General features: G+C 39.4%; 1 protein-coding gene across 1 annotated transcript in view; it reads right to left on the reverse strand.

The window, feature by feature from the left end:
* Window positions 1-17,968, reverse strand: part of GRIA3 (glutamate ionotropic receptor AMPA type subunit 3) — a 278,754-nt gene that overhangs the window by 53,214 nt on the left and 207,572 nt on the right. Inside the window, exons 11-12 of the mRNA XM_024747199.1 lie at window positions 13,972-14,348; window positions 4,031-4,229 (exon numbers count right to left, since the gene is read on the reverse strand). Of these exons, the coding sequence (XP_024602967.1) occupies window positions 4,031-4,229; window positions 13,972-14,348 (576 nt within the window). The remainder of the gene's footprint in view (window positions 1-4,030; window positions 4,230-13,971; window positions 14,349-17,968) is intronic.

Below are 17,968 nucleotides of genomic sequence, written 5' to 3' on the forward strand. Positions count from 1 at the left end.
AGAGAGAGAGAGAGAGAGAGAGAGATATTTAGAATGTATAAGGAGAATCTACATACTCTTGGAGGGACTACTTCCCAAAAAAATAATTTTTTTTGAAATACAGGGCTCTTCTTTATGCTGCCTGCATTTCAAAAAAAATTTAAAAGTTAAAGTGAGCGATGACAACAGTAACAGTGTTGAGATAAAACATTCTTCATGAGTAATTCAACTGTGCTTCTTACGGCTTAGAATGTCTGCAACTCAGAAGACAGGGCAGTTCCCTTGGTGGTCTCCAGATAAAGTTCAGTTTTTCTGTCCTACCTGGGGTGCTGGGGCAAGGCACGTCTCTCCCCATTCCATTCCATTTATATTTATTTTCTTAAAGGGGTTTAAATTAGCATTAACACTTCACTTTAAAAAGCAACATCCTTTTATACCCTGAACTATCTTCGGTGGGGATATGGCCAAGTATCTGGAAAAGAATTCACTTCGTTATAAAGCAGAAACTAACACACCATCGTAAAGCAATTATACTCCAATAAAAACATTAAAAAAAAAGTCAAGCATCATAGTGGTCTTCTAATATTTCTAGGGGTTTGAAGGCAGAGAGAATTTTGGAATTGCTTTTTCTCCCAGATCTACTTTTTAACCTGAATCGGCATCAGGTTAAAATTTCAAACCTAGTGGAGAATGATTGTTTCAGTGTAGCTTTCCAAATCATAGTGGCATTTCTCTGGGCATTGACAATGAAGCTGTCGACTTGTTCTCTAGCATGGGTGCCTCCACCTCTGGTTGGGACATTTAGTTTTGGAGCTGCTGTCTAAGGAAATCAGTTTTCAAGTCAAGAGGGTTGATGGTAATATTTCAGATGTCTCTTCCAGCTGCATGCATTTTGTTTGGTCCCTCCTTGCCTTTCCTGATGGAACAGGTCCCTCTGTGCCAGTGACTTTATGTGATTGTAAGATAGCAGCTGAGGATGGTTCAGAAAATGAGAGAAAAGAATCATTTAAAGATGTCATCATTTTAATGGCAGCCTTACCCAGGACAAGTTAAAACGTCTGCAGGGCAATTAGAAAGGAATTTTCTTTTATTAAATTTTCTCTAGAGGGCTGGCCCCGGGGCTGTTTTATGGTGTTACTAACTTGGTCCCTGTGGTTTTAATATGGAGTGAGAACGGGAAGAAATGAGCTCATGTTATGTTTGTAAATGTTGCATGTGATCTTGTTTTATCCTCTAAAGTTCAGAAGGCATGCCATCAGGGGTCCTCGATTTTTTTTTTTTTTTGGCATGTGGAGGAGTTACTGCTCTTAAAATAGCCTTGAGATCTTGGAGGACTGAGAGGAAAGTGACATGCTGTGGCGGTTACATCCCTGAGTAGGAGACGATGTGTTCTTGCTGGCTGCCTTCTCTGATTTATGGGGTTCAAGGAGGGGTAAAGTAGAGGATTTTGAGAGGACAGATGGCTTGGAGACCAATTGGTTGGGCCCCTCTGTATTATATGAATACCAAGCATTCCCTTAGTTGGGTTTACAGAACATTTTTCAGTACAAGCAGGCTAGGAGCTGCCTGTCCTATACTGCTCAGTTCCACTCTTAGATCATCAACTTTTCTGTGCTGTCCTAAAGAACTTCTCCATTGTCCTTACTGCTGTCGCTAGCAACCAATGGAGGAAAAAGAAAAGTGGCGTGCGGGAATTAGAAAATGATTTGCACTTCTTTATACCTAGAAATATCTGGCTCCTTTTCGAATCAGATTTTCAGAACAGTTCCATTTCCATACGAATTACTCATTGGCTGTAAAGGTCACTAGGAATTGCTGAGCATTGGAAACCGCAAACCAGTTAGAATGTGGCAATAGCTTTGCTCAGAATTGAATGTTGACTCAAATTGGCTCTGGTAATAAGATGCTCTTTAATGAAACCATCATTGAATGGATTAATAGATGCTTTCCTAGTTTTTGAGAAAGATACAATATATGTGGGGGATGTGGTCTGGGCGTGGGGACATTGACTGCTTGGTCACAATTTCAAGCCTTTGTGTTAGTAAATCTTCCCAGAGAGCCTCCTTTGCCTGCAATATGGATGAATGGCCTTTGAAAGCTTAATGGGAATTGATGCCGCCTATCGATTACCATTTAAAGCACACCTTCCTAATTTCTAATCATCGCTGAAGGAAATATGCTTTCCAGTGGAACAAGTATCCCTAATTGGAGGGTCCAAGTCTGGTGTCTTGATAGCTTAAGTGGTCCTTCTAGCAACTTGGTGCCTATTGGGTTGGTGAACATAAGCTCTGCTGAAGGTTGATACTAAACCAGATTTCCGTGGAGCTGATGATGTGCTGAATACTCAGCGGATGGAAATCCCTGGCTTTCTGCCCTGAAATGTGTGAGTGATTTCATGAGGGCAGGGGATTATTCCCAGATAAGCTTCTGGAACTGCCAACGTAGTGAGGGTCAAGGCCAGGTTAGTTCCAGAGGATCTTCATATCATTTTGATGCTTCTAGTACTAGGCCCCTGTCCCTGGTTGGAGATTACGAACTGCTCGATAAATAGTGGTAGAGGTGAGATAGGGATATCCTGAGCCAATGAGATTTCTGGAAAGGGTCTCAGAATTAACCCTTTCTCCTTCAGGGAATGAAAACAGTTTTTAGTTAATTGCTATAATTTCAAGAAACACACTCCTCCTGCTTTCCCATGGAACAACTGGACAAATCCCATGATGATACATATAGAAATATATTTCTTACTGATTTCTTAAAGCAAGCTGATTTAGAACCAACATTTGTTTACTGTGGATCTTTGAGGAAAAGTCAGTAATTATACCTGCCATCCAATAATTTGATTATTGGTTGGAGAGAATGACTAAACTTTTCATCTCTATGTACTACACAAGTGGCTTCTGGATCACTGCTACAACCAGTTACATGGGTTACAGTAGCAGGCAGTGGTATGGATAGAATGGGTCCATTTTCTCACTGAAACCACCATATTTTCCTGGTTGGGGCAACTGAAAAATCATGTGAGTTCTTAAACACTCCATCGGTAGCCTTTCTTATAGACCAGTTGCTACAGAACAAAGATATTGGTATTTTACGTAAAAGTGGTTTTGTTCATCATATTATCCTTCTATAATATTCTCCTTTGATCTCCTTTCTTCTTTCTCCTTGACAGAACTTACACTTTACTAACTTTTGCTAGTGAACAACTTGCTGTTTCCCCACCAAGATTTGGCCTATGTGCGGGTAGTGAGGGGGAAATAAATCTACTCAAGAAATTAAAACAGGGCTTCCCTGGTGGCACAGTGGTTGAGAGTCCACCTGCCGATGCAGGGGACACGGGTTCGTGCCCCGGTCCAGGAGGATCCCACATGCCGCGGAGCGGCTGGGCCTGTGAGCCATGGCCGCTGAGCCCGCGCGTCTGGAGCCTGTGCTCCGCAACGGGAGAGGCCACAACAGTGAGAGGCCCGTGTACCGCAAAAAAAAAAAAAAAAAGAAAAGAGAAAAAACAATTACCAGCTTCCCAGAAAATCGAATTATCAGCATGTACATGAATACTTGAAACAACTGTAATACATTTCAATAGAAAACCAATGTCTAAAATAGAATATGTAATTTTATAGTTCATCACTCCTCAGATTCTTAGAGTCAATTACCTAACTTCTGTGAACTGCTGAGACATAAAATCACTGCTTTTGTAAAAGCTAAAAAGGAGAATAGATATTATTTAGTTCAATCCCCTCATTATTCAAGTAAGGGGACCAAGGCCGACAGAAGTTAAATGACTTGCCCAAGGACAAACGATCACTTTGTGGTAGGGTTGGGATTCAAACCTGTGAGTTCAAACTCAGTGCTCTTGACATGCCCCCTGTGATGTCGCACAGGAGTCTTAGTTCTAAAGGACAATGAATTAGGTCACCAAGCAAGTATTTAAGATGCTCTGCTTTGATAACATTCCCACCATTTCCCGATCCTCCCTTAAAACACTGTGAATCTGCCTTTGTGAGCAGATGATAAAATAAAATCCAGCAGGCCCAATTAACTGTAAAGCACTTACTCTGAAAAATTCTTTTGTTGAGCCGGAGTCCAGGGTCCCATATGCAATTTCAGTCTGCTTAGCTAAGTCTTCAGCACTCTCTATGGGAGAAACCATCCTCTCCACAGTCAGGAAGGCAGCGAGATTGGCCGTATAGGAAGAAATTATGATCAGGGTGAAGAACCACCAAACCCCTCCAACAATGCGCCCGGAGAGTGATCTACAAAACAAAGACCAATCCAGACCCAGAGGGGCCGGATTTCAGTTTAAGAAATCCTTATCTTTACTTTTGGAAAGAGGAATGGTTTCAGTGTAGCTGATGAAAGAGGGAAGTAAATGATGTCAGGGAATTAACACATCAAACAAAAGTGACATGTTGACAGTATCACCACATGTCATGATGGCATGTGATGATGGCACATGCATAATGCTCTTCAGGCCTACATGGGTTTCAAAGTAGGATTATTTATTTAATCACGGGAAAAAATACCTTCTTTTTGCCAGTTCCTGCTTAGGTGTAATAATGGTACTTACCTGATTCTCCTCCTGTGAGCTTTTCTGGGCACACCTGTGGAAGACTGCTCTATTTCCTTTAAGGCAAGTGGTTCCCAGCCTTGCCTGTACCTTAGAATCACCTGGGATCTTTAAAAAAACTTCTCATGCTCAGACCCAGGCAAGACCAAAGAAATCAGAACCTGAGAGGTGGGACCCAGACATATGTATTTTTAAAATCTCTCCAGGCGATTACAATGTGCAGTCAAGGTTGAAAAACACTGATGTAAGGTGATGTCATGGGAGAAACACAGAGTCGAAAACCTTTGCATATTTGAAGAGAAATGATTAGGTGCTAGCTAGTAAACAAGCACTATGAGTTTAACAAATTTAATATAGACATTGCCATTCTGTGGAGCTGATTACCCATAAGGCAAGGGGCCATAAGATAATATTTATTATTGTCTTCATATAAATGGCTAGTGGGGCTCAGGAGTTTAGATCCAGAGATTGAAACTCTTCCCTTTTACAAATTGAGATGTAGCACATAGGACAGGCCTCAAGTGAAGTAGGAAACTACCTGATTAATAGGATTTGAGAAGCAAACCTAAAAGGTTTGTCTGTACCCTCCCCCACCAAAATAATCAAAACAAACAAAACCATCCCCACTGGCCTGCCCTAGAAATTCTTACTATTGGAATTCTCCTCTGATCTTTCTTCAGGAGGCTTGGTCAAAATGTAACATTTTACTTCAACAGCATCTATTATCATATTATCCTGGATTAGTCTATGCAATTAGTGGAAAATGGGACAGAAGAAGATGGGTAAGTTTTAATCAGGGAAAATTTTGTTCTTAAATGGAGCTGTGCGTGGGCATTACTTGGGGTGTTTGTTAAAATGCTGGTTCAGAATATGAGTGCTCAAAAATCTGGACTTCCCAAGCATCACTGGTGATTGCAGTGGTCTGCGGCCCAAACTGAGAAATATTGTTCTTCTTCTACATCAGTGATTCTCAACTCTGCCTGCACATCAGTACCATTGGGGGAGTTCAGGACAACACAAAACAAAACACAATGACCAAAAAAATGCCTAGGCTCCACCCCAGGCCAATTAAATCAGAATCTCTGAGGGTTGGGCCTACGCAGCAGCACTTTTTTTTCTTTTTACATCTTTATTGGAGTATAATTGCTTTACAGTGGTGTGTTAGTTTCTGCTTTACAACAAAGTGAATCAGTTATACTCCGGGGCAGCCAAGATTGGGAGTCATGGTCCTACGTCATGAATGCTACTCAGGGAGAGGGTCTGTGGGCAGTTAGGGGGCAGTGTGAGGGCACTGAATGCCCAATGGGTAAGGGCTTGTAGTGAGGAAACTTCATCTCCTTCACAATGCTGCTGAAGGCTGGCTCTGTTTGCAGAAATGAAATCTGGTCACTAGGTTTTATAAAACATTGCCACATCATCCCAAGGATAGTTCTGCTCTGTGGTGGAGCGCCATCCTGGTTAGGCTGTGTTCTCTCATGCCCAGAAAAGCTCACAGGAAAAGAACCCACTCTGTCATAGAGTCAAGAATAGGCGTAGGAGCCTGGCACATCTCCAGGCTCTGTGGGAAGAGGGCAGCTCTGGGCTGAAAGCTGGCAAGTCAAGCTCTTCTCTGTCTATACTCGCATTTTACCACTTTGAAGCAAATTTAAATTCCTGTGTCCCAAGATAACCTTTTTTTTAGCCTCTGGAAAATTCAGTTGTTTCAGATTTTACACCCTGATCAAATAATTTTGGCCGGTGTTTTGATAAAGAGTATTCTTTATTGATTAACTGTAACAAAACTGTTTGGTTTTTTAAAGCCTGTAATTCCTCTTGGTCCCTGGATGCTTCACATAACCCTTATTTATTTCTTTCTGAACATAATCACTTTTAGCGTTTGGGATGTGCAAATCTGCTTTGCAACAGATTTTCTAACTGATAGTTATACTCTCTCAGGATTTCACCTGGGAACATTTCCCTTTTAATCAGAAGATGTAAAAACATCTGAAGTCAGAAAGAATGTCACATCTGAATGCTGAAAGTGTACAGAATATTTCAATTATGCATTTGAAACTTTCATAGTCTTTCTTCATTGTTAACATATACATTTTATTCTGGGTTGATCTGACTCTGGAAATAATTTTACTGTATAAAAGATGAATGCTCAAAGTAGCATTCGTAGTAATAGGGTCATAAAAATGATAATAATAGCTAACATTTAAGGAGCACCTCCTATGTGCCAGAGTCTGTTATAATTGTTTACATGTGTCAACTCCTTTAATCCTCCATCCCTTTACAGATACGAAAATGGAGCATTCTACAGATAAAGAAATTGAGGCACAGAGAGGAGAAATAGGAAATAAATCATCCAGACTTATGCAATCGGAAAGACATGCCCACATTTCTGTAGTATAAAATACTCATGTTTTGTATAAGAAAACCCAAAATGGCGTGTAAATTATAGAAGGAGCAATTTTCCTATAAACACTGAGAAATATAGCTGCAGGAAAACCAAACATGTTTGGATAATTATTGTTTATTATCTGTTGTTCATTTGGAATGGAACTGTGAATGTCCTCCTTATTTGGGATGATGGGGTTTTACTGAGACCAAGGGGAAAACTGATTTTGGAGTATTTCCAGAATCATGGTTTGGTATGGAAAAGGGTGTATTCTGCTGCTGTGAATACTAATGGTAGTTTATGTATTATCTGCTTGAAATGTGGAGAACAACACAGTAATTTATGGAAATTACGTTTGTGCCATTCTATTGCAGCTAATGGACTGTGGCTGTGTCTGTGTGATCGAAAATCAAGCCTGCGCATCATGGTCTGGTTCTTTTGGCCACCTTAATGGCTGACTCAGATAATCGTGTGGTTGATCTGTATGACTCAGCTGAAATTGGCTGTTGACATGACCGAAGATAAACCTAAAAGCAAAATGGTCTTTTTTTGTGGCCTCTTGTCTACATGGCTGTTGATTTTGGCAATTATGTGGTTAATACTGTGATAGACCTACGATCAGGGAGAATTTTGGTGACTATCCACATAGGAATGGTAAAATAGTATCCACGAGCATCAGCATAGATGGAGAAAGGAGCTTCCTTGGAATCAGCGTTGAATGCACAAGCTTGCATTCAGCATTCTCCCTTCAAGACAGTAGTAGCTTTTGTGCCAGTTCAAGTAAGAATTTAACCTCTGTAAAATCTAAAAAGGCCAGACTTATAGAAAAACAGAAGAGAATATAGGTTTTCAGGGGATGGGAGGTGAGCAAAATAGGGGATGTTGGTCAAAGTGTACAAACTTCTAGTTATTAAGTGAATAAGTTCTGGGGATCTGATGTTTTTCAAAGGAATGGATTTTTAAAAAATATAAATAAAATTTTCTGTTCATCAAGAAAAGAAAAAAAAAGACAGTGGTAGCTTTGACAAGAGTCTTGGTGGAATTTCTACCACTTTCTTCCCTTGTATGTCATGGATGCCTAAATCCTTTCACTGAGAAAATGTACAGTGGAACTCACAGGGAAGAAGCTCTATAAGAATTTTCACATTTCCCTTTTCTCATTAGTGAAACTATAGCCTTTTAAATCCACATTTCACATGGAGGCTATATAAAAAGTGACTGATGGGTCAGCCCCGTCACATTTTTAAAAGGATCTATTAAAACAAGACAAGACCTTATAGTTGAGTTAGAAAGACCTGTCATTTCCCAGTATCTTTTCTTCCATTAATGCAGCTTCAAAATGTTTAACATTCAAGTAGTTTTGTTGCACAAGACAGATTTTGAGGTTAGCATAATGAAATGACCGTAAAATGCTGCCATTTAGTATTTATAAAAAATGCATTAAAGGAACATATCATACCTTTTGAAGAAATGTAAGAGGAGACATGAAGTTAATGAAAGTAAATTAGCAACAAGAGAAAAACAGACATAACATTGCAAAATAATGCACAATGCTCATGTTACCTGTGATCATAAGAAACTAGTTTCCGAGCTAATAATAAAGTGTATTTTATGGCCTATGAAATGATAATAAAAGTGAGCTATGTGCTGTAACCTTCATCCTGTAAGTAAATTTTGAAATCGGCACTTTACTAGCTTCACAAGATGAAGACCCGGAACTGCAAACTGCCTCTCTCCTTTGCACAAACTCTTTATCATTCCTTTTCTCCCTCTTCTTTCTTCCACAGTAGGCATCATTTCTACACTGCATTCAATGCTGTGTCTATGACAGATTTTTTAAAAAATGTGCAGAGTCAATCTTTGGTTCTTATAGTCTTCTCTGACGGGAATAACTAACCATCTCCCGAAGACTGAAAACTACGGCTTTCAGCCAGAAAAGTCATGAAATAGTTGTAATAAAAATCCTGCTACTACAATTAATTTATTACCACACCACTACTGCTTTGAAGTGAATTTGCAGTTGCAGTAGGATGAAGACACTGGTCATACATCAGTAAGGGAAAGGCTATTGTTGCTTTAAACGGAGCCCCAAACTCTCCTATTGTCTCTGATCCCATTCATTTTTTACCCTTCGTATATTTTATTATTCTGCACATACTTTCCATTTAAAAAAGGAGGATCTATGTGTCAGCTAACCTGGACAGATCCCCTGCCTGCTTCTCCAAAGTGTTTGCTATCTGGAAAACTTAACAGGAGAATAATGCCCATGGAACAATCTATACACAGTAACCGGGTTCAAGTTAGCGTGCTCTTTCCGTTTTCTCTGGTGCAATTCCCTGGAACCTTGTATCTTCAACTTGGCTAGTCCTCAGATGTCCCTGCAGCTTTAGAGAAAGTCAGCAGGGGGAGCATTTGTCTGGAAGGACTTGGACTCTGGCCTGCTTAGCAGTTCTGTCAACGTTTTACAAACGAAATAAATTTCAGATTAAAAAAAATTCCAGCCACCTGTCAATATCAGCAAGACATTGTGGAATAATACAATCAAAATGTTTGCAAGTTGTGTAATCCTTAAGGAAAGCACTTTATGGGTTCAAGAAGGAATGTTGTTGGTTATTTCTCATCAGAAATCAGCTATTTGGCACTGACTAAAATTTTAACCGTATTTAGGAGCTAAAATGCAAGTGCAATATGAACGATTAGTATTTGTGAAGCCAGGATGGTTAACAGCAGCCAGTTTAAAAATGATAATAGGTGACGTGTATTGAGAACTTACTATATGTCAGGCACTGTGCTTTACATTTTATAGATGAGGAACTGAGCCTTAGCAAGTTTTAGTACCTCGCCCCACGTTACACAACAGCTAAGCGGATTGTGAATCTAGGGAGATGAACTCCAGGACCCGCATACCTAATCACTATGCTCCCTCCATCTGGCTACACCCACTGGCTATCTCCCCATCCCCCAATCAGGGGGAAGAGGGTTGAATGCAATCTCCTCATACTTTCTTCTCCTGACTACCCCCAACAAATTAGTTCGTGTATGAATATAACCTCAGCTTATGACATTGATTACTCAGTCTCCACCTGAATTGGTCACCCTGAACAATTGGGGTAGTTGAAAATATCAAGCCTAATATTGACACAGACTCTTTAGGCTTCTAGGTTACTGTTCATAGCTTTATTTGATGGCAGTGGAATCATGGTCAGTTTTCCTCGTGATGTCTTGTTGCTGATTTCCCAGTCCTTAACTTTGAGTGAACGCATGTTCAGCAGCATTCTTAAACGCTCACTGCCTGTTTTCTTAAACAGCCAGGGCAAAGGTACTGTTTCATCAGAGGTTGGGAGACTGGAAAACATCTCTTGGGCATGAGCACGACGAAAAGAGTGGAACAAACAGTGCACCTTTAGGTCGGTAGTGGGAGGCTGTGTGTGGTAGTGGAAATAATTGTACTGCTGGCTCTTAGAGCCTCCGTGCCCTCGGGTTCCATGACATTATCTCTCCGGGTACTATTCCTTTCTCTATGATATGAGAAAAGCAGTATGACGTGGAAAGAGCACAGGTTCTGGAATTGGAGTTGGGTATGAATACTGGCTTTGTCATTAGCTGTGTGACTGGGCAAATTACTTCACCTGAGCATCACCTTCACCTAAAAAATAAGTACGATGCCCACCTTGTGGTAGTGTTTTGAGGATTAGAATTCATATGATAATACAGTTAAAGTGCCCAGATGCAGTGGGAACTCAGAGAAAATTGTTCCTGGGCCCTCAGTAAACGGATGCAACTGGATTAATTTATCTCTGACATCTCCTCCTGCTATGATATTTGATAATTCTACTTTAAAATGTGGTCTCTTATAATGCCTTGAATTGCTCCAATTTTGAGAAAAGTCAGAGTGTACAATGCATGCTCACATTCTGGGCTTTCTGGAGAGTTTGCATTCCAAGGATGGCCATTGAACAGAAGTGGGGCTGTGTGCCCCATTGCTGGGTTGAGTTGTGACCAGCATTTAGAAGAAAAAAAAAGAGAATAGATGATATCAGAGTGCATGGCACACTGTAAGGGTAATTTCTGGTGAAATTTTGTTACGTACATATATGTGTACTGAGTTGTGATGGAAAATTTATCTCTGACCGAGGGTTGTGCTCAAAACATTTGAAAGCATCACTCTCTAGGACAGTGTCTAGTGCAGAATAATAAAATCTCTACCTTGAAAAAAGCACTTGATATATTTCAGCGCCACAGAAGAGCCACAGCTTAAATTCTGCTACAAAAAGTGAAAATAAAGAATCTTTCCAGCTTGTTATTTTCAGGCCATCATTTTTAAGTTATTACTTAATGAGGTAATATGCATAAATACTTCTAAAAACAAACGGCCTTTTAAGAGTCCTGTTTGGGTATGCACAACAGCATGTAGCACTCCAGTGGGGATATCACAAATTTAGTTTTGAAAATGCACTTAACAGAAACCAATAAAATCTCCAGCCTTAATAAGTCTTTAGCATTGTCTCAACACAGATTACCAGCCATGTTAAAATCATTCAATTACAGGATCATTCAGAAACCCTCATCTCTTGAAGTGAACATTTTAAAAAATCAGAAAAGAAAGAAACTAGCACAGTTCACTCCCAGATGATATCACAAAACGACACACATCCCAAGCACAAAAGGAATAGGGAGTGAAATAATTTGGAGAATCTGACCAAGCAGCTTGAGGGCGGCAAAAAAGAATGACAGATAAATGAGGCTTACCCCACACGTGTTCTACTAAAAAGCTGCTGAAGGTAGTTACCAGCTATGTATACTGCAAAACTCCACTTTAAATGTTTTGTGCTCCACGTGGATAACCTCAAATGAAATATGCTATAAAAGCATGGTAGGTGACCTTCTGAGTCCTTCTAGTCTAAATGAAAATCCCTATATGTTTGTATAATTGACTCTGGTCAGTATTTGAATTAATGTTCAATTTTACCAAAGCTACAACTTTTTATTTCATTTTTTTCTGATTATAAAGATGTTACATTTGCTTACAGTATTTTATAATTATGCATTTGCCACCATTTTTGTTTAGGTGAGTCGACACTTTAAGTGGGTAAGATCTAGGCTAGTCACATTCAATACCTTCAGCAGCTTCACTGAGGTAAAATGCGCATACCATACAATTCACCAATACAAGTGCACAATTAATGATGTTAGTAAAGTCAGAGTTGAGCAACCATTGCCACAGCCCAGTTTTGGAAAATTTCCAACACCCTGAAAAGTTGCCTTGTGCCCTTTTGTGGTTAATCCTGATAGGAATGGGACTAGGGTGAGGCAAGTGAGGCATTTGCCCCACACACAAAATTTAAGGGGGTGCCAAAATCTCATTAATCAAAATAAAGAGAATTTTAGTATAATTTTTTTAAAAGATCAAAATTAATTCAAGAAAATCCATGATTAACAAAATAGCAAATTTTAAAATAAAGATTGGATCTGACCCCTGTACTTGCTCTACTCAGCTTCACTTGCCTCACCCTAATCTTGATCCCCTCTCTGCTCCCTCCAAGGCCCCGGAGACCAACAACATGCTTTCTGTCTCTATTGATTTGCCTATTCTGGACAAATGGAATGATACAATATGGGATAGTCAATAAATGGAATTCAAGTAATGGAATCATATGGTAAGTGGCCTTTTGCATCTGGCTTCTTTCATTTAGCATCATGTTTTCAAAGTTAATTTAGTAGCATGTATCAGTTGTCCTTTTTTTAGTTGCTCAATAGTTTCCCATTCCAAATGTGGTACGGATATGCCACATTTTGTTTAGCCATTCGTCTGTTGATGGACATTTGGGTTGTTTCCACTTTTGGCTATAATAAATAAAGCTCCTGTGAACATTTGTGTATAAGTCTTTGTGTGGATATATGTTTTCTTTTCTTTTAGGTAAATAAGAGTGGAATTGCTGTGCCATATTTTAAGTGTGTGTCTAATTATAAGAGACTGCCAAACCATTTTCCAATTTGGCTGTAGCATTTTGCATTCATGCTACTAATGGATGAGAGCTATAGTTATTCCACATCCTTGTCACCACTTGGTATTATCTGTCTTTTTGATTATAGCCATTCTAGAGGATGTGTAGAGCTGTCTCACTGTGATTTTAATTTGCATTTCCCTAACGACTAATGATGTTGAGCATCTCTTCATGTGATTATTAACCATTTGTATGCCTTCTTTGGGGAAATATCTATTCAAATCTTTCATCCATTTTTAGAATTGGGTTGTTTATCTTCTTTTTATTAAGTTGCAAGAGATCTTTATATATTCTGGATACAAGTCCTTTATCACATGTATGATTTCCTTATATTTTCTCCCACTGTGGCTTGTCTTTTCATTTTCTTAATTATGTCTTTTGAAATGCAAAATTTTTGAATTTTGGTGAAGTCCACTTTATCAATTTTTACAGTGGATTGTGCTTTTTGCGTTCTGGAAACTCTTTGTCCAATCCAAGGTCACACAGACTTCCTCCCATATTTTCTTCTAGAAGTTTTACTGTTTTAGTGATAAAGCTTGGGCAAGATACTACAGTGAAATAGTTCTAGGCAGTCAGAGAGAAAAAATGAAAACTGGAGGGGAAAGGGGAAGGTAGGAGGGTTTTAAAGAAGAGTTCTGTCTTTTAAATATTTTCTAGATCCAGTCTCTGGACAAATGAGAGAATGTTCTAGCTCAGTTAATGAGGAAACCATGCCTGTTTGTTCTGATCAAGATTTAGCGTTAGCTTTATCTGAATAATATCAATATTAGCTGGCAATGTTGCCTGTATCCGAGTTCAGATGTTTGCTATAATGTGTATAAATTGATGATACCATAGAAATGCATGAAAGACGTTCAAAGCAACACCAATAACACACTCACTTCATGGACGCAAGCAAACAAAAATGGCTTGATGATAATTTGTCACTGGATGGAATGTTAAATGAAAGAAATCTGGACTTGAGATGGGTGAATATCAGATGTGCATGAATGGATCATGGCCATAACATGCAAGGAGGCATTGGGTATGACATGGAAACAAACCTTGGAGAAATATCACATCCTTGCTGCATAAAGGCACCCAAGGAAAACCAAAGACTGTTAAATATTCCAAATTCATTTGGAGGATCAGGAGGGCTTTGCGGGTCACGAGGTTCTTCATTGTTGTCTTCCAAGTGCCATTCGTAAGGGCTGAATCTGCTGACTAGGAAAAGAACTACACTGACTCCAATGTAAGCGAAGACGATGCACATCCAGATTTCGTAAGCCAAGGGATCCAGAAATGAGAATACTCCTGGTTTTGATTTCTGAGGCTTCTTTATCATGATGGAGATGCCCAGGCTCATAAATGGCTTTGAGAAATCTATGACTTCTTCACGGACCAGCGTTATAGTGAGTGGAGCAACAGCTATATCAGCCCTCTGGAAAAAAACATTTTTTGACTTTTAGAGACAGTATTTCCATTAGTCATTTGCCACTTAATATACCTCTTTGGTAGAAATATAAAGTCTTAAGTCACTATAGCCAGCTGATTTGTCAATGCTTTGGTTAGACAAGTAGTAGCATTCAGTGGGTCCTAAAATACTCTAACTTGATGGTAAGTTAAGGAAAAGACACTTCGTCCTCTGAGGCATATTGGCTTAGGGCACCTGATTCAATTTTTTGTCCTAAAATTGTTTTGCTACCTTGCAACTCAACTTCTACTCTCCTGTGACATACCACTGTTTAATTCTTATATTCTTATTTTAATTTTCATTCACTTATGTCATATCTCCCTTACCTGACCGGAAATTCTTGTGGGAAAAGCATAATAGTCTATACTTTTGATATGTGCCTCCCTCCCCACCATGAGGTGCAACACAGGACTACAGTACTCAGTTTAACACTTGAGTGTTTGCCATTATTCTTGACTTATTTCTTTGAGAGTATGTCTATAAAAACGTAAGTTCTTTGAAGGCAGGGGTTCAATTTCCTATTTTTGTATCTATCACTGCAAAAGATCCTAAACTAAAGAAACTGTAGATGCCTAAAAAATAAGCTCTTGACTATTGAATACGAAATATGCAAACATGAAAGAATTCTGCATGGGCAATAAGGGTAAAGCAGTTATTACAATACATATTAATTTATATAGTAAGCCATCATTTCTAGTGATAAATATCAGTGTAGCACTCACATGTATTGGATCAATAAAATAAACGTGTCAGTAGTGCACTACATAATTAGTTCAGGCAAAGGCAGACAATGTTTTTATATTAGTCCCATGAAAATAGGCACTAGGAACTTCTACACTTCTTTCTTTTGTCTTCCACAATAGTTCCCTTATGTCAGTAGTAGGTTTTAGTCTGGAGCCAGGCCTTAAAATGCATGCTTAGAGAAATGCTCATAAGGAAAGGCTTTGGATGGTATATCAGGTGTAAAGTGAAAACACCAATTTTGATGATCGTTTTTTCTTCGTTAAATAGTTATGCCTCAATACCCCTACCAGTGGGGGAAGAATGATGAAAGCTGAGACAGGGTTTTTTTTTTTTTTTTAATGTTTTAGTACTTTGATTTACATACGGTGACTCAAACTGGTTAAGAAACACTCCTTAATTAATTGCAGGGGAAATGCAGTAATAAACAGCCGGCTAACGTTGATTCAGTGCTTACTCTGTGTGAGGTGTTGTGCTAAGCCCCTTATATATATTTAATTCTCACAGCAACCTTGAGGTTGGTCCATGATCATTCCCATGTTAGAGAAGGAGGAAGTGAGGTACTGAGAGGCTGGGATTAGAACCCTGGTCTTCAGATTCCAGAACTCACTCTCTTAACCACCATAATATTCTAACTCCAGAGATACTTGCACGTTTCTACTATGTATTACTTTATGTACAATAATCAACCTCAGCCAACGCCTCTCGGGTTCATTCCAGTGTATATCTGAGTGCCTATTCTGTGCCAAGCACTATTCTTGGTGCTAGGGGTGTAGCAGTGAGTAAGACAAACAGACAAAAATCTGCTGCAGAATGTATGCATTTATTGAAGCCAACAGCCTGCTGACCAAATCTACCTTGAAGGCTGACTACCATCTCAAACTCACCATTTCTAAAATTAAACCCATCATCTATCACCGTGAGGTTGATTCTTCTTTAAGTCTGTGAATGATGCTCATTCCAGACGTTTCCCAGTCCCTAATCCTTACGTACCCTCTCTGCAGATGATCTTGCCTCTTCCTTTACTGAGAAGATGGAAGCCACCTGATATGAGCTCTATCACCTCAGTGCCTTTCTTCTCTTCCTCAATATATTGCTGTATCTTTATCCCTGCTGTCATTCCCATCGCTTAGAAAATGAACTCTTTCTTTCTAAGATTTAATCTACGTATTCCTTGCATCTCATACTCTTCTGTCTCCTTAAAATTCAGCTGTTTATTCTCTTTTACTATTTTTTCCTTCTCAATCTATTCCAGTGGTTCTCAGTGTGTGATTCCCCAGACTTAGCAGCAACAGAGTCACCTGGGAACTTGTTAGAAATGCCAATTCTCAGGCCCCACACCATGTTTATTAAATAAGAAGCTGGGGGGGGCGCCCAGGTGGCCCTCCAGGTGATTCTCATTCTTGCTGTAATTTGAAACCACTGACAGATCTCATTCACTTAAGAATTACCTCATACTCAGGTAATTCCGTTTACTGACAAAGAAAAATGAAAGAAAAAAACACTTCTTCCTCCTTTTTTTGATCCTACTACCCTCTTAACCATACAGCATCACTCCCTATCACCACCAATCTTCTTGAAAAATTCGTCTTTACTATCTCTTGATTTTAACACAATGTTTCCCTTATACACCTGTGCTCTAACTTCCATTCCCCTCCAATTTAGTGAAATTGCTTCTTGAACTATATGCTTGGTTACCAAATTCAAAGACCTTTCCGCAGACCACTCATACGATACCACTGGCCCTTAGCACTATATATATCCTCTTTCCTTAGCTCTCTGATGCTGAAGACTATGGGTTCTCCTCCTACCTTTCTGAACGTTCCTTTTCTGTCTGCTTCCTAGCCCTGCTCTCTCAGTGAAGATGTACGTTTGTACCTCCAGAGTCTATTCATGGGCCCTGGTTTGGTAGGTAATTTATGAAGGTTTGTGGAATAAGCAAGTCTCTTTAAGGTTCTGTTCTTCCTTTCTCCCCTCAGTATTATTACCTATGGCTTCAACTCTTCCCCCATTGAGCTAACTCCTGAATCACCAGTTCCACATTTCTAACTGGAGGGGAGACAAACACAGATTTTATCTATTTTACTCTTTTGCCTGGGGCCAGACCAGGTGGTAGAAACAAAAGCAACTGAGGAGAATGGAATTGGCCCAAAAGCTAGTGGGGTTTTTTGGCACAGAGAGTCTGAATCAGCTAGAAAGAACCTTGTCGTGCCAAGAGAATTCACAGATAAAGCCACCTTCTATCCCTGCCAACGTATTTCTACCTCCTGCTTAGAACGTGCAAATGCCCTGCTAGCAGCATTTCCCATTTGATCTCATTTGATTTAATTACTTCATTTAACTAGTTTTTTTTTTAATCTTTAAAGTCAAAATACTAGATAGTTCTAAAAGAAATTGCCACTTCTTTGTTTTGGAAGGAAGAACTAAGGGACATTTGTGGGAGAAAATCACTTTGGATTGAGTTTAGGGGAATTAGGTTCTTTTTCAAGCACGTCAGGAAAGGATTTTGAGAATCTTGACACCCTTTAAGAGAAAAAAACCTAACTCAGTAACTGAAACACTCACCAGATGATGAGCACAGCTAAATGCTAACAAGATGTGGCTAGATAGACAAAGCGGGGCTTCTTGTCTGGTTCCCAGGAACGTGCCGCAAAAGAACAGATTCCCAAAGAAAGCCATTTTTATTTTTATTTTTTTAAATTTTATTTATTTTTGCCTGCCTGAGCATCTGTATTTATTTATTTTTTTTTACTGAGGTATAACTACTGAAGCCTGCGCGCCTAGAGCCCGTGCTCTGCAAGAAGAGAAGGCACCGCAATGAGAAGCCTGCGCACCACAATGAAGAG

This window comes from Neophocaena asiaeorientalis, unplaced genomic scaffold (assembly GCF_003031525.2).
Source record: "Neophocaena asiaeorientalis asiaeorientalis breed wild unplaced genomic scaffold, Neophocaena_asiaeorientalis_V1.1 scaffold492, whole genome shotgun sequence".
In the NCBI taxonomy this organism is placed as follows: Eukaryota; Metazoa; Chordata; class Mammalia; order Artiodactyla; family Phocoenidae; genus Neophocaena; species Neophocaena asiaeorientalis.